This window comes from Gadus chalcogrammus, chromosome 15, assembly GCF_026213295.1.
Source record: "Gadus chalcogrammus isolate NIFS_2021 chromosome 15, NIFS_Gcha_1.0, whole genome shotgun sequence".
Classification (NCBI taxonomy): domain Eukaryota; kingdom Metazoa; phylum Chordata; class Actinopteri; order Gadiformes; family Gadidae; genus Gadus; species Gadus chalcogrammus.
This window is the reverse complement of record NC_079426.1, coordinates 4,505,044-4,529,880: the sequence shown is the minus strand read 5'-3', so window position 1 is coordinate 4,529,880 and position 24,837 is coordinate 4,505,044. Positions and strand designations below refer to the sequence as shown.

The 24,837-nt window shown below is 48.9% G+C and overlaps 1 protein-coding gene across 1 annotated transcript in view; it reads right to left on the bottom strand.

Annotated features, from left to right (window-relative positions):
* unc5b (unc-5 netrin receptor B) overlaps positions 1–24,188 on the bottom strand; it is a 38,234-nt gene extending 14,046 nt beyond the window's left edge. Inside the window, exons 1-3 of the mRNA XM_056609880.1 lie at positions 24,090–24,188; positions 13,068–13,157; positions 12,535–12,674 (exon numbers count right to left, since the gene is read on the bottom strand). Coding sequence (XP_056465855.1) covers positions 12,535–12,674; positions 13,068–13,157; positions 24,090–24,188 — 329 coding nt within the window. The remainder of the gene's footprint in view (positions 1–12,534; positions 12,675–13,067; positions 13,158–24,089) is intronic.
* Positions 24,189–24,837: the final 649 nt, after the last annotated feature.

The window sequence follows — 24,837 nt, the reverse complement described above, 5'->3', positions numbered from 1 at the left end:
AGAGAGAGAGGAGAACGAGAGGCGAGGAGGCTTGACGAGGACGACCGAGAGAGAGAGGATAGACGAGATCCGAGAGAGGAGAGACCGCGAGAGGAGAGAGAGAGAGAGAAAGATTGAGCACTGTAAAACTGTTTCCACTGATCTCGGTATTTAGTGAATCGATAGGGTTAGTTTACATTACAAGTTTTCTTCTCTTATTTATATGGCACCAGGAGGAGGTGGACGGTAAAGGCAGTTAATATGTTGATTTACTGGGATGGGAGTGCCACGCAGGAGTTTTTATATGTGTGTTATACACTGCTCCTTTATAGAGGTCCAACTGCTATTCAAGTGGCTCACGTTGTTTAAATGGAGACAGATGGTTCCTTTTCTGGGTCCATTTAAGGGCAGTTTAAACCGAATAGGATTCTTCCCCTGAACTGACACTATCTAATGCTTTACACGCGTCCACAACGCTAACCACAAAGTCAACGGTAAAACGCGTTATCATTCACCTGATCCAAATGTTAGGTACACAAAGATGCCGTGGTGAAGTTTTAAAGTGTTCAGAGAGCCTGTTATGTCGCCCTGAGGGAAATGGAGGCAGGCATGAGTCAGCCGACTAACACCAAGATCAGAGCACTCGATGTCGGCCTGTCTGTCAATCAGTGGCCCGGATGCCAATATTAGTGTCCTACTTTTAGGGTGAGAGTTTGGAGTCTTGCTGGGCGGAGAGCTGAAGGTGGAGAAGAGAGGAGAAACAGCCAATATGGCTCAGGGATATTTCTTCATGTCGGATCTTAAACACCCCATCTGTGAGTTGGTAATTCAATCCATCTGCAAGGTGTGAAATGGCGGCATGTTTAAACAGCTAAAATACTTGCCTAAACCGATGGAAGATAAGCTGTTTTTATTTATTTTTTTGAACGGTTTTATTTTGGTCCAGAGGAAGTAACAAAAGATACGTTTAAAGGCACAGAGAAGAAAGGCGGCCAGGGATAAATAAAGAGGGAGAAAGGCAGAGACAAAGAAAGAGAGAGGGATAGAGGGAGAGATAGGGAGCGAGAGAGAGAAAGAGGGAGGGAGGCAGAGGAAGAGAATAAAGAAACCAGAGGACCAATTATTCCATCTACATTGTTGTTTGTGACTAACGATAATTAGGAACAGAGAACATTAATTACAAATTCACAGACATGGAAGCAAACAAACTCTATTAGCACAGCAGTATATACCTAGCAATCAACGAGGATGTGGCCTAATTAGCGGAGCAGTAAACGACTATTGAAAGTCTTATCACATAATTCACATTGCTGTCCTGAGAAAAAGACACACACTTCACAGCCCCCAATATAAATACTAATGTTATGAATCTTTGAGTGCTTAAGTCATTAATTGGTGGGGTTTTCTCACTCTACTTCTGTCAGTGTGGTTAAGGATGTGTTAATGCATCTCTCTGTTTGTTGGTGGTGCTGTTAGTTTTAGTGGTGGTGCAGAGTTGTCGGTGGCAGGGATGCATGATGTGGAACATAAATCATTTGCATGCGTTTGAAAAAATGTTCTCTTTTTTGGGGGGTTTGGTGGAGTTGTTTGTATCCTGGTGCATTTGCACATGCACGTCGTGCGCACATGGACACACACACCCACACACACAGGCACGCAAATACTTGCAGAGAGAGGGCCAAGGTAAACATTTGGTACATGCATGTATGCACAAATACAAACACCAATCACACACACACACACACACACACACACACACACACACACACACACACACACACACACACACACACACACACACACACACACACACACACACACCACACACACACACACCACACACACACACACACACACACACGCACACATTCTTGCAGACACACATACAAACTCACACACACACACGCACACACACACACACACACACACACACACACACACACACACACACACACACACACACGCACACACACACGCACACACACACACACACACACACACCACACACACACACACACACACACACACACACACACACACACACACACACACACACACACACACACACAAGGCAAAAAAAAAAACTTGGACGGGTTTGCATGAGGTTACTGAGCATCTCACGGCAACACTCAAACTTTGCTTGAGAATGCATCGAGGCTCAAGAAGCAGCAAACGTTCATCGCAGGTCTCTGACATTCAGTAGGCACCATGCAGAGAGTGGTTGCCAAGGCAACAAGAGACTCAATTGCAGTGTGATGTCTAAAATTATCATAACACACTAAATATAAACCCGTGGCTAAGGACATTACTTGAGAGGCGTAATACAATTCTCAAAAACAAATCCCTGAGGCAGGTAATGTCGAATAATTACGAGGACACGCTGGAAGATTTCCACATAATTAACCATTGGCAACCTCACCTGACAATGTTTAATCAAGCCTTCTGCAAAAAACACAACAAACAGTGTAAGCACAAGGGGAGAAACGTACAAGACCGACAAATAATTGTTCATGTGCCTTGGCTATTTAAGTTATCATGACTGGAAATACACAATATAATTTGTGTGTTGACAAGGTTCCCTCTAAGTGAAACTTTGCGCTAAAGTTACCCTTGTATAATTTTCCTTTCATGTTCCAGTTGTTGTTGTGTGAGCTCATGGCCAACGACGCAGCAAAGAAAATAAAAAGGTAATCACAATCCCAATTACAATGAGAACTGCTTGGGTTGGAACGCGGGGCTTCTGGCTTCATGGAGTTAATGGCAGACTAAGAGGCATCTTGGACTGAATCTACGGGATAGCGGGAGGCAAAGATTACGCAAACAACGTGAAAGCCAACTGTTCTCCGAGAGTGATCTTCTGTTTGTAAGACCACCACTGAGCACTGCAGGACTCTGTAGTACATGTCTAACGGCCCGGATAAACTCTTTAGCTTGTTAGAAGATGAACATACATCATCCCACCGACCTAACTGTCAACGGTTAGTACTGTTCCAGTGTATCCGGACATCGGCGGAACATTTCACCACTATGTATTATTATTATTATTATTACTATTATTATGAACCTATCAGGTCATTGCCGATTTCAAAGTGGCTTCATAAACAGGTCGCAGACAAAATGACTCTGAACGCCATTGGGTCGGCTTACAGCCAATCAGAGCAACGAACGGGTGACCCAGCGGCAGCCATCTTGGTTGTGTTTAAAAATGTCTCAAACTTCAGTGTTCGTTTGGATAGTCATCGCATCAGACTCGCTCCATATTAGATAAAAGGTTGTGATTGGCCCTGACCAGGGCCAGGCCTGCTGGAGTTCTGTCTGAACAGAAGGAGGGCCAGACACACATGAGCCAGAGCCAATAAAGCAGGAGCTAGCAGATTCGTCTGGGTTTGCCGCCTAATTCATGCTGATGGCCCCCTTCAGATTCTGGGCAGATTCTTTGTTGATTAAACTTTGTGATGATTTGCAGTGGTGCTTTGTTATTAATGTTTAACTCACTCCAATACACATAATGAACAAAAACAATAATGAAGATAAAGTGGAAAGAAGCAGGATATTCGTATTCTAGCCTATTATTGACCAGCTCTCCTGAGGTCTTGACCTCTGACCTCTTGGGTTCTGGCATTAAGGCTCCTGATCCCTGGTCATACTGCAATGTGTTCAATGACAAAGAGCAAAAAAAGGGAGAGAGCGAGAGAGGGTGAGAGGGAGAGAGAGAGAGAGAGAGAGAGAGAGAGAGAGAGAGAGAGAGAGAGAGAGAGAGAGAGAGAGAGAGAGAGAGAGAGAGAGAGAGAGAGAGGTGGAGAGAGAGAGAGAGAGACTGAGAGGGAGGGCGAGGGAGAGTCAAGTAGGGACTTTATCGCTGCTCTGTCAGTCTGTCATTCCCCTCCCAGGAGCTCTCCCCTGGGCCGTCAGCTCCATCCCACTAACGGCTCATCCTAAAACCGACTTCAAAGCCACAGTACGGGCCCGTCCCCCTCTGCCCCTGCCCCCCCCCACACCCCCACCCTACAGGCGTGTCATTAGCGCCGACTCTTAAAAAGAGGGAAAAAAAAAAGGGACAGAAAACCACGCTCCTCTACTTCTCCTTTTATTTCGTCACATCATTTTAAGGGGCATCGGGGCGCTGGCACCGCTCATCAATGGTGGGGGGGGGGGGGGGGGGGGGTGAGGAGGGACGGAGGTGGAGGAGGGGGCGGAGGAGGGAAGGGGGGAGGAGGGAAGGGGTGGGGGGGGGGGGGTGGTGGAGGGGAGTGGAGGAGGGAAGGGGTGGAGAGTGGGGGTGAGGAGGGGAGGAGGAGGTGGAGGGGGAGAAGGGGGGGGGAGGAGAAGGGGGAGGAGGGGGGGTGGAGCAGGGGGGTGGAGGCGAAAGAGGGGAAGGAGGAAGAGGAGGGGAGGAGGAGGAGGAGGTGGTGGGGAGGAGTTGGGGAAGGGGGGGGGTTGGAGCTTCCTCATCGCTTGGAACCGCCTGAGACGCTTCCCCTTATTACCCTTGCGTACTACCCCCCGCCGTCCGGGCGGCGTTCCAGGTCCCAGCGGCGTTCCCGGTCCCAGCGGCGTTCCCGGTCCCAGCGGCGGCGGCACACAGCACTTCCTCCCGTTTTCCCAAACGTTTGTCGCGGGGGAGAGTGGGGAGTCGGAGGGGGGAGAAAGAGGGTAGAGTCTGAGGCCCCGTTCACACGGAGCAGATCTTTTGGTGAAACCGCATAAGTCTTGTGCGTTTCGGCCCACCGTCCAGACGGAGGCGGCGAATCCGGTGCCCGAAACCGCACATTTCTGAAACCATGTCTGAGGGAGGTTTCAAATCTCTCGGGACCTATGCGGTTTCGGGTTAGGATTCGTGTGGACACCTGAAACGCAAACGATGACGTCAACGGCCCACCCCTCGACCCTCTTGACCTCTTTAGCCCGCGGCGTCTCAGAACTCACAACAACGATGGCAGACTACATGCTTGTGATGATTCTGCAGCAGATAATGTCCCTTGTCGGGTTGCTAGGGCAACCCCCGTCTGGGGTGGCCGTGCAGAGCGCTAAACACTAGGGACGCCGGTCGCGATTCACTTGTTCAAATTTCCGGGATTTATCTACGTAGAGCGATCCGGATTTTCCATGTATGGTAATGCTGCAACATGGTCTTCCGGAAGGTAACCAATCACAACGGAGTGGGGATGGCAGGAGGGGGGCGAGGGGGCGGAGAAGGACGAAGCTGAGTGTTGACAGAGAATGCTGAAAGCACCCGGCGGGGTATTCCACGAACGGAGGTTTAACAAACACAGAGTTAACGCTGAACGCTGAACACAGAGTTAAGCCAACTAAACCAGAGCTGTCGGTTCCACCGCACGGGTTATGCATTAGTTCAATCAACACGGGGTTGGTTAACACAGGCTTGTGCGCGTCCACACCAAACCTATAATGACGTGATGTATGGATCATGGCAACCCTGATCAAAATGGCGAAACGGGCCGCTTATTTCAATGAAATGGAACCCCAGGTTCTCCTGGAGAGCTATGACGAGGAGAAGGACATTATCATAAGAAAAGGGAACGCTAAAGCCTCTGCAACCAAGAGAACCCAAGCCTGGCAGCGGATTGCTGACTGCGTAAATGCGTTAGTTACATGTCAAAAGCATGATCGTTAATATTTGAGCCATGAATCCATTAATATCCCAGTTAAGCATTCTTAACGTTCCTACCACATAACCCTTTTCTTCTAAAAAAATATGTAAATATATGTAAAATGAAGTATATAAACATACAAACTGGTATTTTCCCACCATCGTATTGGTATATTTTGTCAGTCCAGCATTTCAATTGTCACACCATATTTGTCACTCCTGCATTTAAATAAGCCCTTTTTTTTTTAAGCCAATCGTAAAAAGGCAGACAGTCGGCAGACTGGATCTGGCCCTCAAATTGTCTTGTCTTGCGGTGGAGGAGCTGGCAATAGACATAAATTCAGGGCGCCCTGGCATGAAGGGGGTACCTGGAGGTAACTCCTCAGAGAGTCAGGGGCCAAAAAGTCATCCGGATATGCCAAGATGTCGAGCCGTGGTCTTATTAATCGCTCCCGGTGGATTGCACGATCAACTGGCCTCTCATCAAAAGGGCATGCCATTGTGAACACATGAAATCTGCGGTGAACGCGGGTTTAAATACCCAAAACCGGGTTATGTTCCAAACTTAACCTGCGCAAAACCTGTTCCGACCAGGTTTGATTCAAAACCTGGTCGGAGGTTACTTAAATATATTCAACACAAACTTAAATATATTCAACACAAAAGACCTCTAAATGGCTCCAACATACCGGCCCCTAATTGTGATGTTACCACAAAACAATTACCTTAATTCACTATAAGGAGCCAGATGAGTACATATATAAACCAACCAAAATCCTTCAAAAATATATCACATCCAACAACAATACAACACAATTGACATCATCCACTCTTGAATCCCCCCCAAAGTCCATGTTGCATGAACGTCTCTTAGACAGGAATAATAGTCCAGTGAACGTGGAGTTCATGTATGCAAGGACAGTGTGTGCAGGCTTCTCGGACTGTATGTTTGTAAACAACGGGCAGCCTTTAGGCGCATCTTCTACTTCTTCCTCTTCCTCTTCCCCTTCCCCTTCCCCTTCTCCTTCTCCTTCCCCTTCCCCTTCCCCTTCTTCTTCTTCTTCTTCTTCTTCTTCTTCTTCTTCTTCTTCTTCTTCTTCTTCTTCTTCTTCTTCTTCTTCTTTTTTTTTTTTCTGGATTTCTGTAGCAGAAGCAGCGCCCCTCATGGGCCTGGAATGTGTACTACAGCGTTTCTACAGATCGATGCGGTTTCGCAATGACTCCATCTTTACGGCGATATTCCTGAGCCGCAAAAGACGAAACCGGATCGTTTTCGCCCGTTTCCCGCTCCGTGTGGCTGGGGCCTGAGAAGCTGTCGGTGTGTCAGGGTGTCGGAGCTGACGATTGAGCGGTGTTCTGTGAGGTGGCGTACGTCGCACCTCTCCTAGACCCCCCACACACACACACACACACACACACACACACACACACACACACACACACACACTCCTAGCAGGCGCCGCCGCCGCTACTTCCTCTCACCTCTACTTCCTCTCACCTCGTCCTCGGCTCTCGTTTCCTCTCCTCCCGACCACACTGGGTGACTTCTCGGTGAGGTTGTGTGTGCACGTGTTTGCGAGTGCAAGTGTGTGTGTATCTGTATGTGTTTGTGTGTTGTATGTATGTATATTTATGTACATATGTATGTACGAGCATCGGTGTGTGTTCGTTTGTGTGTCTGTGTTTGTGCTGTAGGTGTTTGTGTGTGTGTAGTACGAGTGTGTGTTTGTGTGTGTGTGTGTGTGTGTGTGTGTGTGTGTGTGTGTGTGTGTGTGTGTGTGTGTGTGTGTGTGTGTGTGTGTGTGTGTGTGTGTGTGTGTGTGTGTGTGTGTGTGTGTGTGCGTGTTTGTGTGTGTGTTTGTGTGTAAGCATATCTGTCAGGAAGAGGGCCAACAGCAGAGCCCGAAGGTCATCATGACCCATCCTAGCCATAATGGTCTTCCAAATCCTGCAAACCCCCTTTTGTAAGGCAGGAATTACCCTTGTCACACGAACACAATCCAACACAGCAAGCCTTTTGATGCTGATGTTAATGTTGATGGAAGCTAAATAAATAACCCCCGAGTTGAAATAGACGCACTGCTTCAACAGCTGCCTAATGCTGCTATAACTGGCACAATTAACTGATAAAAGAATCAAAAATACATCTTCACAGGCAGTGGCAGAAAAAGTGTTCTCTGCTGTCAACAACGGCAAGCTCTTCCGCCAACACTGAAAATAAATTGCTTTTGTTAGAAGCTGGATTGGGGGGAAAAAAGAAAAAAAAAATTGGCAGGCCTATTCAGCTGAACACCTGAATGGCGGCTGCGAATGTAAGTGCACACACGACACATAACCGAAAATAACCCCCGACAACTTTGAGGCGTCACATGACCGCAAAAAGCTACGAAGCAGTTTATTGTTCGTTATGAATTGAATTGACTCATCCGTTTTGGGGAATAGAGGAGGGATTGGAAGGCAAGTACATGTGAGGAAGTCGACCAAAATATTAGGATTGGCTACGAGAAGCGTTGTGATGTTACAGGCTTTTTCGAAGGCTGCTGCTCGGTCGGGAGCACACGGACTACACACTGCTGGGCGTCCCGGGATCTGCTAGCAGGAAGAGGAGTGGTTGTTGATGCTCCTCTGGACGACTGTAGATGAGGACGTGTGAAGGGTCAAGGGTCGAGGGTTGATCAGAGCCGGAGCGACCCCTTTGTATCTCAGGATGTAGCCTCTCATCGCTATTCATTATTCAGCCTGCTCTCTGCGTGGATCACAATATTACATACTGGATTCCAATAATCTGGTGTATTGTAAACCTGCACTTGAAATGCCATTTTTCACAATCCAGATTAGGCACAATCACACCCTGCCTCTTGGAATGGAACGAAAGTCTTAATCAGCTAAGAAAAGCGTAATAATACAAGTTTAAACGACACAAAGTGTCATGTCACTGAACCAGCATTAATATTTATGCAGCGCGATCATTACACCAATTATCCCCACACATCACCCAAACTGTGACTTTGCCTCTCACTTTGAGTTCTACACCGAGCCAACCCCGCCACCAGCTCTATATGGAATACGGTTGAGAATACTTTTTCTCCAATCGATTTAGACCCCCCCCCCCCCCCCCCAACACGCCGGGCTGCCTCTCTCCAACCGTCCTGGAGCCCAGGGACTGGCTCTGCTGTTGCTGCTGCTGCTGCTGCTGCTGCTGCTGCTGCTGCCGTCCCCTGGCCGCCTGGCCCTGTCCCTGGGGCCCAGGCAGGAATAATCAGTCATTAACTGGTGCAGCCCCAGCCCCAGCTCCGGCGTGTCGTGTCCCTGGATGGATCAATAGGCCAGGGTAATTAAAGAGATGGCTGGGAAGGGAGGGGGGAAGAGGGGGGCACCTTGCCGGTAAGTCCACCGCAGCGATGGGATTCTGGGAGCCAGAGTGACTACAGCGCTGACACTGAGAACTCTGCCCGGCGAGGGGAGGGCCGACCACACACACGCGGGCGTGCACGTGTACGTGCACTTCTATGACGCCGTGCACGATGGTGTGCACGAGGGGGGGGGGGGGGGGGGGGGGGGGGTTGGAAAGACACAAACAGACAATCTAATGAGGAGTACACCACGAGATTTGTGTCTGTGCGTGTGTGTGTCTGTGTATGTGTGTTTGTGTGTATGTGTGTGTGTGTGTGTGTGTATGTGTGTGCACATGAGCGCCAATGCACACACACAAACACACCCACAGGCGCACACACACACACACACAACAACAACACTGTATGCAGGTTTACGCATTGACACATGATAAATGCCCAGGTATTTGACGGGCGGCGGTTTTCGTTTTGTCACCAAGAGTAAAATTCCGCATGACATATGCTAATCCTTCAGGATGATAATAAGAGGGAATTACAGTGGCGCTGTACTCGGGCGAGCCAGAGACGTAGGAGCCTAATAGTGTCTACTTGTGTGTCCGTGTGAGAACAAAACATTTATTGAGCTGTCGGGCCCTGTGGTGGTTCTGTTTCACTGAGCTGATTCGGCTAAGTAGCCGCTTGACTCTGAAGCGCGTATAGCAGCTAGGTGGATAACACGGGAAGGGCCACACACGCACACACACACCCCGGCCCACACACACACACACACACACACACACACGCGTGCGTAGGTACACACACAAACACACACAAACAGATAAATACACGTACGCACACACGTGCACACACACAATCACAGACACACACAGAGAGACACGTACGCACACACACACACACACACACACACACACACACACACACACACACACACACACACACACACACACACACACACACACACACACACACACACACACACACACACACACACACACACACACACTCCAAGGTACGCACGTGAACACACGCAATACAATCTCCTTGTATGTCCCATCAAAGCAGCTATGTGCCGTCGTGGAGGTCCAACGCGGAACACGATACCAAGTGGAATCCTTCAGAGACTTCACAACTGTGATTCAATTTTTTCAAGGGAAAACAAAAAGTGCTAATAAGATGCCGTACATAAATAAATGATGTCTTGAAGAGACACAAAAGACACAACAAATCTGTTGCATATTAGAAACCCGCCCCTCCCGTTTGCATGTGTAATGAGTCACTATTAACACGGAGACATCTGCTGACGCACCATGTTCCATTTAGAGATTGCCCAAGATATGCACTTGGATGTGAGCAGTGGGAAGGGAGGCAGTTCATTACCAGATGGTGTCAATCACGGTGCGATGTCACCTTGATGGAGCCCTAGTTAAATATATACAAACCAGTAAACACAGGAAGGTGTGCAGTCTTCATCTCCATATACCATTTGTCCTAGGGACTCCTTTCCGTGTCGCGCGGACCGTTTTGGTTTAGCGAACCAAATATAGGTTATGGTGTGTTTACGGAGCCACTGTGCAGTGTGTGCGTCCCAGTGGAATGAGACAAAGTGGCACGATTTTACGCTCTATTCCAATGTATTCATTCTATTACCTCTATTCATATAGAGGTGCTAGAAATATTCATCCTAGTCACGGAGCCAACTGCTACTACTTTTGTACATCTACTACTACTACTACCACTATTAGTACTTCTCATAATACTACTACACCTTTACTACATAAACTAGTACTACTCATAATACTACTACTAATCCTTTGCTACAACTACTACTACTCGTACTCATAATACTACTACTAATCCTTTGCTACTACTTTAATACACCTACTACTACAACTACTAGTACTACTACTACTACTACTAGTGGTACTCCTACTATTCCTACTACTACTACTACCTTCTACTATTGAATATACAGTTACAATGAAATGCACATCATTGCGAAGCAGGAAGGGGTTTTATCTTGTTAAAGGAGACTTATACTATTAAAGAGTACATTTAAAGTATGCATTATAGATAGATAATGCCTACAGGCGGCCAGTGGACCTCGGGGCTCAAACACAGATCCTCTTTGCTGGGAGCCAGACATCCTAAACACTGGAAGACTATCCTGCTCCTCTTGGTCAAAATAACATTGAGCGCTGCGTGGATAAACAGTGAAATATTGTATTTATGGGCCTTTTTGGTATTGGATACTGCAGGGCTCGCTACCAGGGGACTTGGCCGGGGGGTCAAGGTCACGCCAGCTCTGCCTATTTATGCGTCAATGTCACTTTCACACATCCCATCATTTTCTCTCTGAACCACCTCCTAGCCGCTGTGACACTGCCAAGTGATGCTCAGCCCCAACATCGGAAAACTTCTTTATTCAAATTCCTCTCAAGACAAGTCAGGTCAGCGCAACCTGATATTTTGATGTTCTGTTTTAATATTCTGGCCTGCACAACCTGTTTGACTTTGTCTTCCTTATGGGCAGTGCCCCAGTGCTGGTGTGGTGCGGTCTGTGGCCGTCTCAGAGAGCGAGACGCTCAGTAGCGCGCCCCCCCCCCCCCCGGGACTTACAGGGACTCTATCCTGCACGACCCCTCCGGGGGTCGCGATCGATTGTGGATTGATGTATTGATCCGGGCCATCTGTCTATAACATGTGCAGGGGGACAAACTTGCCCACCCATTATAAGGGCGATGCAGACAGGCAGGAGGAAGAGGAGGAGGAGGAGGAGGAGGAGGAGAGGGAGGAGGAGGAGAGGGAGGAGGGGGATGTGGAGGAGAGGGAAGAGGGGGAGGTGGAGGAGAGGGGGATGAGGAGAGGGAGGAGGAGGAGAGGAATACGGCGGAGGAGAGGGAGGAGGAGGGGAGGGAGGAGGAGAAGAGGGAGGAGGGGGAGGAGAGGGAGGAGGGGGAGGAGGAGGAGAGGATGCGGCGGAGGAGAGGGAGGAGGAGGGGAGGTGGAGGAGAGGGAGGAGGGGGAGTTGGAGGAGAGGGAGGAGGAGAGGGAGGAGGAGAGGGAGGAGGAGGAGAGGGAGGAGGGGGAGGAGAGGGAGGAGGGGGAGGAGGAGAGGATGCGGCGGAGGAGAGGAAGGAGGAGGTAGAAGGAGAGGGAGGAGGGGGAGGTGGAGGAGAGGGAGGGGGAGGGGGAGGGGGAGGTGGAGGAGAGGGAGGGGGAGGGGGAGGGGGAGGTGGAGATGAGGGAGGAGATGGAGGAAGAGGAGGGGGAGGGGGTAGAGCATGACGAGAAGGAAGAGCAAGAGAAGGAGAAGGAGGCGGTGGAAAAAGAAGAACGTTACGGGGAAGGAGAGGCAGCCAATCAATCCAATAACCCACCGTTGGGGATCAACAAACCGTCCAGAAGCTCAGCCCATAGATCCCTTGAAACCTGGATGCTGGGGGGGGGGGAGAGGGGGCTGTGTGGTGGTGGGGATATCGTTCTGGGCGTGTCCGTCAGAGAAAAAGCCATTTCACGAAGTCGGGGAAAAATAAACAACAAGAGAGAGAATGAACTATGACGGCCATTGATCGCGTTGGGCCGCACACACACTCTGTGTGATTGTAGGGGACGTGCAGCAGCTGGGAGCGCATATCAGCGGGGTCAACAGAAACGTCTCTAATTCCTGCCCGCGGTCTCTTTGTGCGGCCGCAAAGAGAGTCTCCATTGACGCGCCCGAAGTCAGATGGCGGCTACAGAAACAGGGGAACACAGAGACACATAAAGTACCCTTCAGCGTCTTACCCCCTAGCCCTGGGTGTGAGTAAGGCTGGTAACTGTTTGAGTTCCCGCGGTGATTGATCCGTGCAGCCTGGAAGCAGGGATCTGCTGGCTTTATTGCCTACTGCGGGGGGACGGACCCAGACGGATGTGAACAGACAGCGGATAGATTAGATGCTTGTATTAGCTGAGATGAATTGCAATTTCTTTATGCAAGGGAAGGCCTATGAAAAGATATTGCACCCGTTCACGGAACAGTGTTATAACTGTCCGGCCCAATGAGTGTTAGGCTGCCTGATATTCCTTTTTTGGTGTTGTATCCGTGCAGCTTCCAGGATTGCGAGCTCGCTCCCGCGTTCTCGCACTCGGCGGGCACCACTGATGTAGTGGAAGGTGAACACGTACACTATGAAGGTCCAGCTTCTACTCAAGTCCGTACAGTACAGCGCACCCACCTTGAGAAATGCACGTAGAGAGGCACTTATTAAAGAGCCATTGAGCCCACTGTTTCAGATGGAATTTGAACACAATGGTATTTAGAGAAATTCGTTTTGGGCTGAGAGTTTTAGGAAAGAGTGGGGGGTGTTATCCCCATGGTTACAACTCACAACCCACGCCAACTTTATGATACTTTTTTTAGTAGCGTTGTTGTGTAACTGTTATGAGCGTTATAATACGGGATGTTGCATATGAAATCCACCACACCACCGTAGCATTATACTATGTGTATGGGAAGCCTAACCTTCACCTGGACGTGGACATTAGACACATCGCTGCTCAGTCGGTGCTTCACGCGTCCACCCAAACCTCCCAGGCGGTGCCCCTTGGTCGTGCCGTGAGGCAGACTCGGAAAAGGTAGTCTGACGTCACGAAGAGAACGCCACCTGCATTCACAGCAGAGTGGAACACTCACATAGGGTTTTTGGGAGAAAGGCAAAAACATAGGATTTGATCCCTTTTTCTCTCTAAATTGGGGACTTGTTTCAGTCACGGTGATGAAAGGGCATGTTGACGATCCAGTGAGACAAATGACCATGTTTAAAACCAAAAGAATTGGGTTTGGGTTCACTGGCTCCTTAAACAATACAGCAACATATGTTTACCATGTTTGTCTTTAGAACACAGTATGTCATAGTGATATTTAAATTTACATTTACATTGGGGGCAATTAGCAGATGCTTTTATCCAAGGCAATAAGTACATTTGTCAGAAGAAAGAGAAACAACAATACATCGCAGTCGGTACAGCAACAATGTTCATAGAACAAGTGCCAAGCACTTACAATTGCTAGGTTAAGCCATTCCCCCGTACACAACAAAAATAGCTAGGATAAGATGTACGATGCTAAGTGCTATTTTTAAGTGCCAGGACGTACAACATACAATAAGTGCGTACATTGAGTGCCAGGACGTACAAACATACAATAAGTGTGTAAGAGGTGTCTTTTTAGGAGAGGAAGGGAGGAGGAGGGGTGGTGGGTTTAGGCGGACTCAAAGTTAGTCTTCAGTGTCCTGCGGAGGCTGGTGAGAGATCCTGCAGGCCTGACATCGGCAGGGATCCAACATTGCGGTGCCAAAACAGAGAAGAGTCGTGACTTTGATATGAATAGATGATATAGCATTAGGTTAGCTCAGGCTCCTGCAGTGCAATCCTTCTGGTTGATAGGAAAAACACCGAGACATAGAAAGAAAAAAGCTAAAGTTAAATGCATACTCCCTTAAAGGTGCAGTGTGTAGTATTTTGCGACATCTAGCGATGAGATGGCAAATTGCAACTAACCAAAGAAAAGCTTTATCTCTGGTTTGTGAAATGTAGCACCCGACGCCGCTTGCGAATTTGTTAACTTCTTATTTTCTGTCTTTTTCTTGCAATGTCTCAACTGTATCTTAATGGTTGAATGCACTTATTGAGATTCGCTTTGGATAAAAGCGTCAGCTAAATAAATGTGATTGAATTTTAAGAGGTAGGTTGAGCACTCTTCTTGGCTGCGAGGTATTAAGACCCATAATCGTTAGCATTTTGTGTCGTTGTTTTGCTTCTTCTGAACAATACATTCTCAAGTGCTTAGAAATAATATTTCCTGTCTTCTTAACTGAGCCCTTGACGCTTCAAACTGTCAGTTATGAGTCATGAAAGTGGCAGTTGCTTCCTTTCAAACTGTCAGAGATATTCGTCAGAGCCACAGCCCGTTCTAACCACTCGAAGAGCATATTTCCCGTGTTTTTTTCTCGTTTGTCTGGTAATTTGCAATTTATTTTTTTATATTATAAATAATTGTGTGGTCACATAACAACATGTCCCCCATCAATTCACAGACAGAAATGCACTCACACACACGTCCGCACTCGAGCGCGCATCACACACACACACACACACACACGCACACACACGCACACACACACACACACACACACACACACACACACACACACACACACACACACACACACACACACACACACACACACACACACACACACACGCACACACACACACACACACACACACACACACATTTGTAACCGTTGAACACATATAGTCCTTTAGCCAATGATTAATTAGCGTCTGATACATTACTTGAACTCGATGACTATTTGATGTAGAGGCAATATACCTGCAAGATGAGACAGGTAATTGAAATGCATTGCTTTGAGTCGCACTGAGAAAATTGTTTTTCTGAACACTTAAAATTATAAAATAAATGCCTGGACATTTTTGTAACAGGAAATGATCTGTAAATGTAATATCCTAAAGCACGGAATAAATTATAAATCCGTGCTTGTAATAACACACAAACACACAAACACACACACACACACACACACACACACACACACACACACACACACACACACACACACACACACAGACACACACACACACACACACACACACACACACACACACACACACACACACACACACACACACACACACACACACACACACAGAAATTAAAACAAACAGCATAGGCTTAGGACCAAAATCTCTAGGACACAGCCATTATTACTGATGTGATTCCAGACAGTCCTCCGCTACTTTGGGTAATTACGGCAGATGGGAAAGGTTTCCACATTAGGAAAATTGCTGCTGGGTTACTGGATTCAACCAGCCAGTGAGAGATAGAGAGAGAAAGAGAGAGAAAGAGAGAGAGAGAGAGAGGGTCTGGCCCTAGATTAACCACCAGCACTTTCTTTTATGCTTTATCTCCGAGACGCATGCAGAGAATGGAGGTGGTTTAAATCACCGAGTCAATTACCTGGCCCATATGGGACAGTGGTGAGTGGGATATTAAGGAGGGGTGTAGAGTTGAGAGTGTGTGTGTGGTGTGGTGTGGGGGGGGGGAGCGGTATCAAAGGAACTCTTTCCCCCTGGCTGTCCTGGGACCCCTCGCGGCAATACTTATGAACACCTGACTGGAGCAGGTTCTGATTAAGAAGCTGTGCTGGGGAGTGATAGCCCCATGTTGGGTGGGGCTGGGTAGATGATGGTCACTGGGGCGTGTAGGGCCTGACTGGGGGGGGTGGGCCGGTGTAAAGCAAGGCATATTGTGCTTAACAAAGGACGAAAAACACATGGAGAAACGTTACAAGAACAAACGTTCGAAGATGATGCAAAAAGAAAAGGAGCAATGAAAAAAACGGAGGGATAAAAAACAATCACAATTTAATGTGTAGATAAAAAAGAACGATTCAGATATTGATTTTAATTAAAGGCTGCGACCAACTGAATTATTTTGAGCCCTGGTGTAAAATAATAAAGTGTTTTGGGCAAACCTCATAGGCTCTGGAGGTTTTATCCAGAAATATGCAGCTGATTCACCAAGCTGGGCAGGAACCCTGGAAACAGAGAGCAGGCCGTCCCCTGGGAGCTCCAGTGGGCGCATAACACACACGCAGATCAGAGACGGATCTCCAACCCAATCCATGGAGCGCTTTAGTAACTCGGGAAATTTTGAACAACATTCTCTGGAAAACAAGGGAGCCCAGTTCAGTGATGTCGTCCGCTTCTTCGGTGAAAAGCACCTGCTATGAAAAAGAGCTCTCAAGAGCCATATGGGATCTACGTCACCAGCAGCAAGCTCACACAAAGACATCTAATAAGGACCGGAACACAACGAAGACAGAGTGCATGGAGAGGTTTTATTGTTCTGCATGATGTAATCTACACAAATGTATTCCTAGAGGCTTGAAATAAATAGAGCTATATGCCGGTGATCGACACTGCAATCTCATTCTCATTAACGTTGTGAAATGTGTTAACGTTATAGTTATAATGAAGGCAGGGGTAGGTGTGTGTGTATGTGGGAGGGGGGGGGGGGGGGGGGGGGGGGGGTAGGTGTTTAAATTATAACATAGGTGCAAATAATAATTAAAATGCAGTTGACAATGCATTGATAAACGTTCTATTCAAGGCAGTAGAATATGAATACCATGCTGCTTCCATATAATCGCATATAGTTCGGTATAGGCTTTGAGTAGGGTGTGTGTGTGTATGTGCATATGTGTGTGTGTGTGTGTGTGGATGCACTTACGTGTGTGTGTGTGTGTGTGTGTGTGTGTGTGTGTGTGTGTGTGTGTGTGTGTGTGTGTGTGTGTGTGTGTGTGTGTGTGTGTGTGTGTGTGCATGTGCACGAGCATGTGTGAATGTGTATGGTTGTCGATGTGTATATATAGATTTGTGTCTATACATCAGTAGAAGAAGCTCGAAAAAAAAAGCTGTCAGACCTAAAGTGTAATTGATTAGTTTGGAATGAAAGCGGAGCATTCGACGCGGCGGTCTCTGCAAGCGCCCTTTAACGTTAGCTTTCTACATAATGTCCAATTATCTGAACGACAGCAGCGGCTGCAACCACACATACTGTGTCTCTGCTGTCACTGTTATTGCCACCCGGCTGTCCTCGCGAAGGACTGTCAGGATCCATGGGCTGCCAGCCAGGGCTTGCTCTCACATGCTCACAGTCATGGACAGAATTGGTTTTAAATAGAAGTACCCTTCCACCGAGAAAGGCCCAGTGACCCGGACGAGATTGTTCTTAAATCCCCACCAACAGAAAGAAAAAGAAAAAGAAAGTGAATCACACCTTGGTCGATGGTGCAGTGGTTGTATGCGATCCGATGAGGTTTAACTTCAGCATCTGTCTCAAAATTGCATTAACTTTTTTTATTAATTGCAAATTGAAAATAAAACTGTGTTTGCAAATAACACCAATACACTAAGTGGGTGTAATATAACGGCACTGTCTAATGGTGCATGGCCATCGTGCCTGATTTAAGACAGGAGTTCATTCAACACACCAGGGTTCACCGGCGTCACCTTTAATGGGACACAGTGGCTCCGGCGAGAGAGCCAGATATAATCCATGTGATCAAAGACTCTTCATGCAATATGAGAGGGTTTTCTTTAAAGGTCACCCGCAGATCTGCCATTTCTTATGTCCTGTGTGCTCCTCTATGGCCTGCCAGGCATTAAAGGTCACGTCACACAACTTCACCGACGGCCACACGGAAAATATGGCAAAAGGACTCCATATTGAAGGCACAATTGGTCGTCCTATAGACCTCACATGCTGTAGAAGGATAATTGCTACACATAGACTAAACTGGTCATCCAGGGCTGCTGTTTATGATGAACATTCATGCATATTTCTGTGACTACTGCCTTTCTTAAATAGGCCAAGTATCCCCCCTACAGCAAAGCCATACTTTGTTGGCAGTTGTTTGTTTGACCAGAAAAACAAAATCTAATCAACGTTAGGCGTGATGGGCGGCAATGTCCTCGTACTGGCATGCCGATGAGGTCAAAGCCCAAATAATCTCAACGTTAGTTCACCATGTGTGAAGTAGCAACAACAGATATAACAGTCTGTGGACTCTGAGTGTTTTAACCTATATGACGATTGATAATTGCCAACACTTTACATTGTGTTGCCCCATCCAATAGGTGAAAATTAATCTTGCCATTTCTAGAGTGGGGTTGGTGGTGCCAATTCCCAATGATGCGAATAGAGGTTAGCCAGGATAAGAGCATTGTATTGCACAACAGAATATGTCCTAAATCCGAAACCTGGTACATAACAAATTATTATTATTTGGTTTATTTGTTGAATAAAACATTTCAACAAACATCAATCTCCCTCTTAACATCTCACCCTAATCTCTCACCGGTTGTCTCACCTTCACAATGTTATTCTTGACGCATGACTCATACGTCATCCGATTATAAATGTCACCGTTTAATTCGTTTAATGCACTGTATTGCATGCGTAAATATTCTTTAGTACATGGTTACACACAAGCTAGCAGACCTTGTCCATTTTTGCACAGTATTGTGTCCAAGGAAAAAGGAATCTAATGAATCAAAACATATGAATAATGTTTGGTCTAGCAATGACCCTTGTGTCCACTAAGGGCATCGATTTGTAAGCGTTGGCTTACGTTGTTACACAGCACGTGTCAGCGCAGCAACACTGTAAACACTGGATAGACTCGCAGTCCACACTATCGGAGGATTACCCTGATTCATGTTCATGTTGATCACACTGAATCAAGACAAATGTAGTTTTCCTCACGGGGCTTTATTAAAAATGATTGACTCAGATCAGCCCTCCTGTCCCCCAGCTAGAAACGCACACACACACAAACACACATCCTGAATGTGCAGTATTATTTGACATTGTGAAGCCTATTTGATTGAGCATTGATGACAGATAAGAGTGTGTGTGTGTGTGTGTGTGTGTGTGTGTGTGTGTGTGTGTGTGTGTGTGTGTGTGTGTGTGTGTGTGTGTGTGTGTGTGTGTGTGCGTGCGTGCGTGCGTGCGTGCGTGTGTGCGTGTGTGCGTGCGTGCGTGTGTGTTTGTGTGTGCGCGTGTGTTTGTGTGATATGCATGTGGCCACATGCACGCTTGCTCATGTGTACTCCTGCGACTGTGCGTGTCTGCACAGCCAGAGAGATTTCAAGCTCGCTTTCCCAACTAATGACTTAAATAGGGTTCAATTAGTAAAGCATTAACAGCTCAACAGGTCGTTTCTCTTCATTGAAAAGCCCTGAAATGGGACATTAAAACAAGCCGTATCCCTTTCCTCGGAGCGAGATTTGCCAAAGTGGCAGGTCATGTCACAAATGCCTTTTTTCATCACTGCATAATTTCATTCAGACACATCAGAGCTCCATTATGTCTGCCATATAATAATAGGAAATTAGCTCTCTAACGTCCCTGGTGTGGCAGGCTTAATACGGGCTGGGATGGCGGGTAATTCCAGACATATCTAAAGTCTGCATCGACTGATTTCACTGAATATGTTTCAACACAAAACCCACCCAACCTCCAGTGCACCTTGGGCTACCGTGTGTGTGTTTGTGTGTGTGCGTGTGCGTGTGCGTGTGCGTGTGCGTGTGCGTGTGTGTGCGTGTGCGTGTGTGCGTGCGCGTGCGTGTGTGTGTGTGTGTGTGTGTGTGTGTGTGTGTGTGTGTGTGTCGTGTTGGGGAGGGTTGGTTTTGGGTGGTAGTGACCTGCAAGATTACATCAGAACAGGAGCAGAATACTGGGGTTGTGGAATAACTATAACAACCAAGGAACGATGGAGTAGCCAACAGAGTCAAAGTAATATACGGCTGGATATATGGGCATGTAGACAGAGAGTAGCATACCGAGTCACACTGCATAGAAGAGGATGAAGGTAGAATAAATAGCTAAAAAACAAGAACGAAGATAGGTAGTGATTAGTATTAGTTAATTAAATTGCTAATTGTTGCAATATGGTAGATGGACCATAGATCAACGGATACGATCTACAATTTGTACAATCTTTAATTTCATAATAATTGTGGTAATATTAGCGATTTTATTAATATTATTTAATGATGCCATTAATATAAATACTAATATTAATGTTAATAGGAATACTGTTAATAATACTATTATAAATACTTCGATATTAATAACACAATCATTGTTGTTTTATTAATATTGATATTCATTTAAATCTTTTTGATCTAATTATTAAAATCATAACCTTGTCCTTTTGCCCGTCTGAAAAAATGCCAATATATGAATGTGTAAAACAAAAGGTTTCGGGTTCTGGAGACATGGAGAATACCATGAGCGGGAGGGGGGGACCGTCCTCAAAGTCAAACGGCCCCCATTCATCACTCCGACTGCTCGGTCTCCCTGGGTCAGCAGGCGGTGGTCCGGACCCCCACGTCGCCCCCCCCCCCATGCTGGGCCCTGTCCTCCCGTCTCTCGGGGTGGCAGAGCCTCCGTCTGGCCGCAGACCACCAGGCGACGGCCACCCTTCTCTCCTGAATCACCCTCTCCTCCCGCTGGATCCACAGCAGAGAGAACTAACCCACGGTACCCCCAAGGTACAGAAACCTGAAGCAGACGAAGGCGAGCAGTTCCTGGGGTCCGTCCGTGTGTCGATCACCGACACCCTGAGCCCAGTGTATCGATCAAGGCCGTGCGCCGGGTCGGTCGGTGGGGGAAATCACTCGAACCTCCATTGTGGAGACGTGGCTTAAACACAGAGGTGTGTGACTAGAAGGGAACACGTCGGACTCCCTCACACGGCGCCTTGCACTACGAGGATAAGAGGACAGAACTCCTTCAAGTCAGCGGATTCCTTCGAGGTAACCAGCCTCAAAGAGCTGCTCCCTCCTTAATGCTCCGCAAAGAGAGTGTGTGTGTCTCCCGAAAGAAAACAGAAATCCTGTGACCAGGTAAACACGTTTTAATATTTTTTTTCAAGTCATGCCCTTTTCCGCGGTCGTCTTTTATGCGCACATTTCTAACGGGACAAATTAGGCGTCGTGTGTTTTATCCGCTCAATTGTCCCGCTGCATTTGCATTTTAGTTTTTACAATCAAATTGTTCTGAAAGAGCGTTGACCTTCTCCCTGAAAAGGCAATGTGTCTTGAGTATTATGATTATGATGAGGCGTATTTACCCCCCCCCGCCCCTCTCCCTCACCCCTCTCCTCACCCCTCTCCTCCCCCCTCCTCCCCCGTCCAGTACACTCTTCATGCCATTATACTTTATTTTTTTATCGTTTTCTTTTTTATATGAGGCTCGTGTTCTGAGCCCGTGATCATAACAAAAGCGCTCGCCCGCTTTAATAAAGCGCCTTCCGACGGCGTTCTAGGTCCGCTGCTCATTATACAAGAGGTCGGGGGCACGGCTGCCCGCCGCCCGCCGCCGCCAGCCACACACATTTCCCCGAAAAGGGGGTCTGGCTTCCCGGCATCCAGCCCAGCAGCGGGGCGGCCAAAGGAGCGTCTCTCGTCGGATTTCCAGCGGAAATCCAATGTGGGCCTCTTCAGTTTCCACGGCGTGGCTCTCTCTGCTGCCGGTTCTCCCGATGAGGTAACCGCGGCCCCCAGACAGGAGGTGGGCCGGCCGCAGGGAACCGGACACCTCGCCGACCCGCGCACGGAACGGGACGTGGCGTGGCGTCCTCTCTGATGGGGTGGGGGGGGGGGGGGGGGGGGGGGGGGCGGGGGCGACATGCGCCCCGACACGCAGGGTGTTTGGAACGCGCTCTCTCATTCGCGCACGCACGCACGCACACCCGCGCATACAAGAGCAAACACACACACACACACGCAGACACAAACACACACAAACACACACACTGAAGTAAAATAATACCTGTGCGTGTGAAAGATGAGACGGACCAAAGACAGGGTCTCAAAACAACGTACACGCACCTAATGTGCCGACGGGCCGGTGTGTGTGTGTGTGTGTGTGTGTGGGGCTGTGTGTGTCTCCTCCGAGCTTGGAGGAGACACACACACACACACACACACACACACATCTCTGAGGACACACACACCTACGCATGTGAAAGACGAGCCAGGCTCAAAGACAGGGTCTCAAAACACGCACACACACCTCTAATGCACCGACCGGTGTGTGTGTGTGTGTGTGTGTGTGTGTGTGTGTGTCTCCTCCGAGCTCGGAGGCATCTATTATTAATAGAAGGAGTGGTGGAAGGCTTTTAATTGAAGACGTGTTGGGGTGCGGTCTCGGAGGTAAGCCGGGCCTCCGCCGCTGTCAATCTCGCCGACGCTTCCTGTGCTGGCGGCCATGCAGGCAGCGGGGTGCCCGGCGTTCCCGGCGTTCCGGGGTGAAGCTGTTGACTAGCGGAGGAAGTAAAGAGAAGCCAGCCCCCCCCCGTCCCCCCGTCTTTCCTCTCGGTCGCCGCCGCCGCCGCCACCGCCGCTGATTAGCAACCCCCCCGACGACCAGAGCCAGGCATGTAGCTAGCATGCTAATTTGGGAACAGGCGGGCTCTGGGAATCAGCCGGGACCATTAGCCGGCGGAGCGTAAACGGCCGCATATGCAAATTGGTTTTAAAGTGTTGCGTTGTCTGCTGTCAATCACCAGGATAGCGGGAAAAAAGAAAAGATTACGTTGCTCGCGGACGCTAATGATAGCCTGCCGGAGGGGTGGGGAGGGGCGGGGAGGGGGGGGGGGGGGGGGGGGGGGGGGTAAGATGAAGCTCGTTGAGGAGGAAAAAGAAAAAGGATAAAAAAGAGAACAGAGAGAAGATATGAAAGCCGTGTTGAATCAGAGCCCGCCGGCCACCGTGTGTGCGCGTGTGTGTGTGCGAGTGCGTGTACGTGTGCATTGTGCACGTGTGTGTGTGTATGTGTGCATGTGTAAGTGAGTAAGTGTGTGCATGTGTGTGTGTGTGCACGTTTGTGTGTGTGGGCATGTGTGCATGTGTGCACGTGTGTGTGAGTTTGTGTGCGAGGACGTGACCAGGGGCAGTCGGTGCCAGTAGTCTTTGTGGAACAAGCTCCAACCCTGACTAATGACTGGAGCGTGTCCCTCCATCTCGTCTGTCTGTCTGTCTCCCCTGGCCTGTGCTAACCACCGCCCACCCATCCCCCCCCAACTCTCTGGGAGGTCCCGGTGGTAACGTCAGACATACGGCAGGAAGAGGAGGGCTCAGCGGTGGAGGGGACCTGGGGCTTCGTCACACAGCGTAGGGTGTTGTTCAACCCCTCAGGTCGGGTGACCCGCTGGTCAAACGCCACTCGCAGGCCGCCGCGTGTTCTCCGGCACACACTGACCCAGTTGGGTCTGACAGCCCCTCGGTCGGAGCCATCCGTCACTGACTGTGTGTGTGTGTGTGTGTGTGTGTGTGTGTGTGTGTGTGTGTGTGTGTGTGTGTGTGTGTGTGTGTGTGTGTGTGTGTGTGTGAGTGTGAGTGTGTGTGTGTGTACGTGCATGCCTGCATTCGAGTGAGTGTGTGTGTGTCTACACGTGCACGCCTGCACGGTGTGTGTGAGCGAGTGTGCACAGATGGACGTGTGCGCGTCCCTCCCTGTCGAAACGCAAGCTGTGCGCGCACGCTCCCCACGGCGCGGGCCTCGGCCTTACCTCATTTGCACCCGTCTCAGCGCCCTGGGGCCGGCCTGACAGGCTCATTTCCCCCGTCTCTGCGTGGCGCAGCGCGGCAGTCCCGCCCGGCGACGGCATTGCCACCCAGAGTGGTTTTTATAATTAGCTCCTTTGCTCGGCGTCGCTAATGTACAGTGAGGCCGCGCGCCAGCCTCTCGACGTGGCGCGAGCGTACAGTCTTGGCTCGCACTCGAGTGTGCCAGGCGGCGGCGCTGATGATAACACGCACTGTAGGGGGGTCGCGCCGCGGCCGGGCTGCTGTGCCCGTGTGCGTGAGGCAGGGAGGGGGGGGGGGGGGGGGGGGGCATCCGGGCGGGGACGGTGGGCGGATGATTGCTCTACTGTGAAATGATTTGTGCATTAAGTGCCTCCCGGCGCAAGAAGACCCCATGCTGACACGCCGTCTCCACCTCGCCGTCACGTGGCCAAGGCAACATACACACACACACAAACACGTGCGAATGCACACACACGCAAGCGCCTAAACGCACACATATGCTAGTACACACACACTCACACACACACAAACGCACCACACACAAACGCACACACTCATGCTAGTACACACTCCCCCTCTCTCTTACACACACACACACACACACACACACACACACATACACACACACGCAAACATACACATAGGCTAGTACACGCACACACACACACACACACACACACACACACACACACACACACACACACACACACACACACACACACACACACA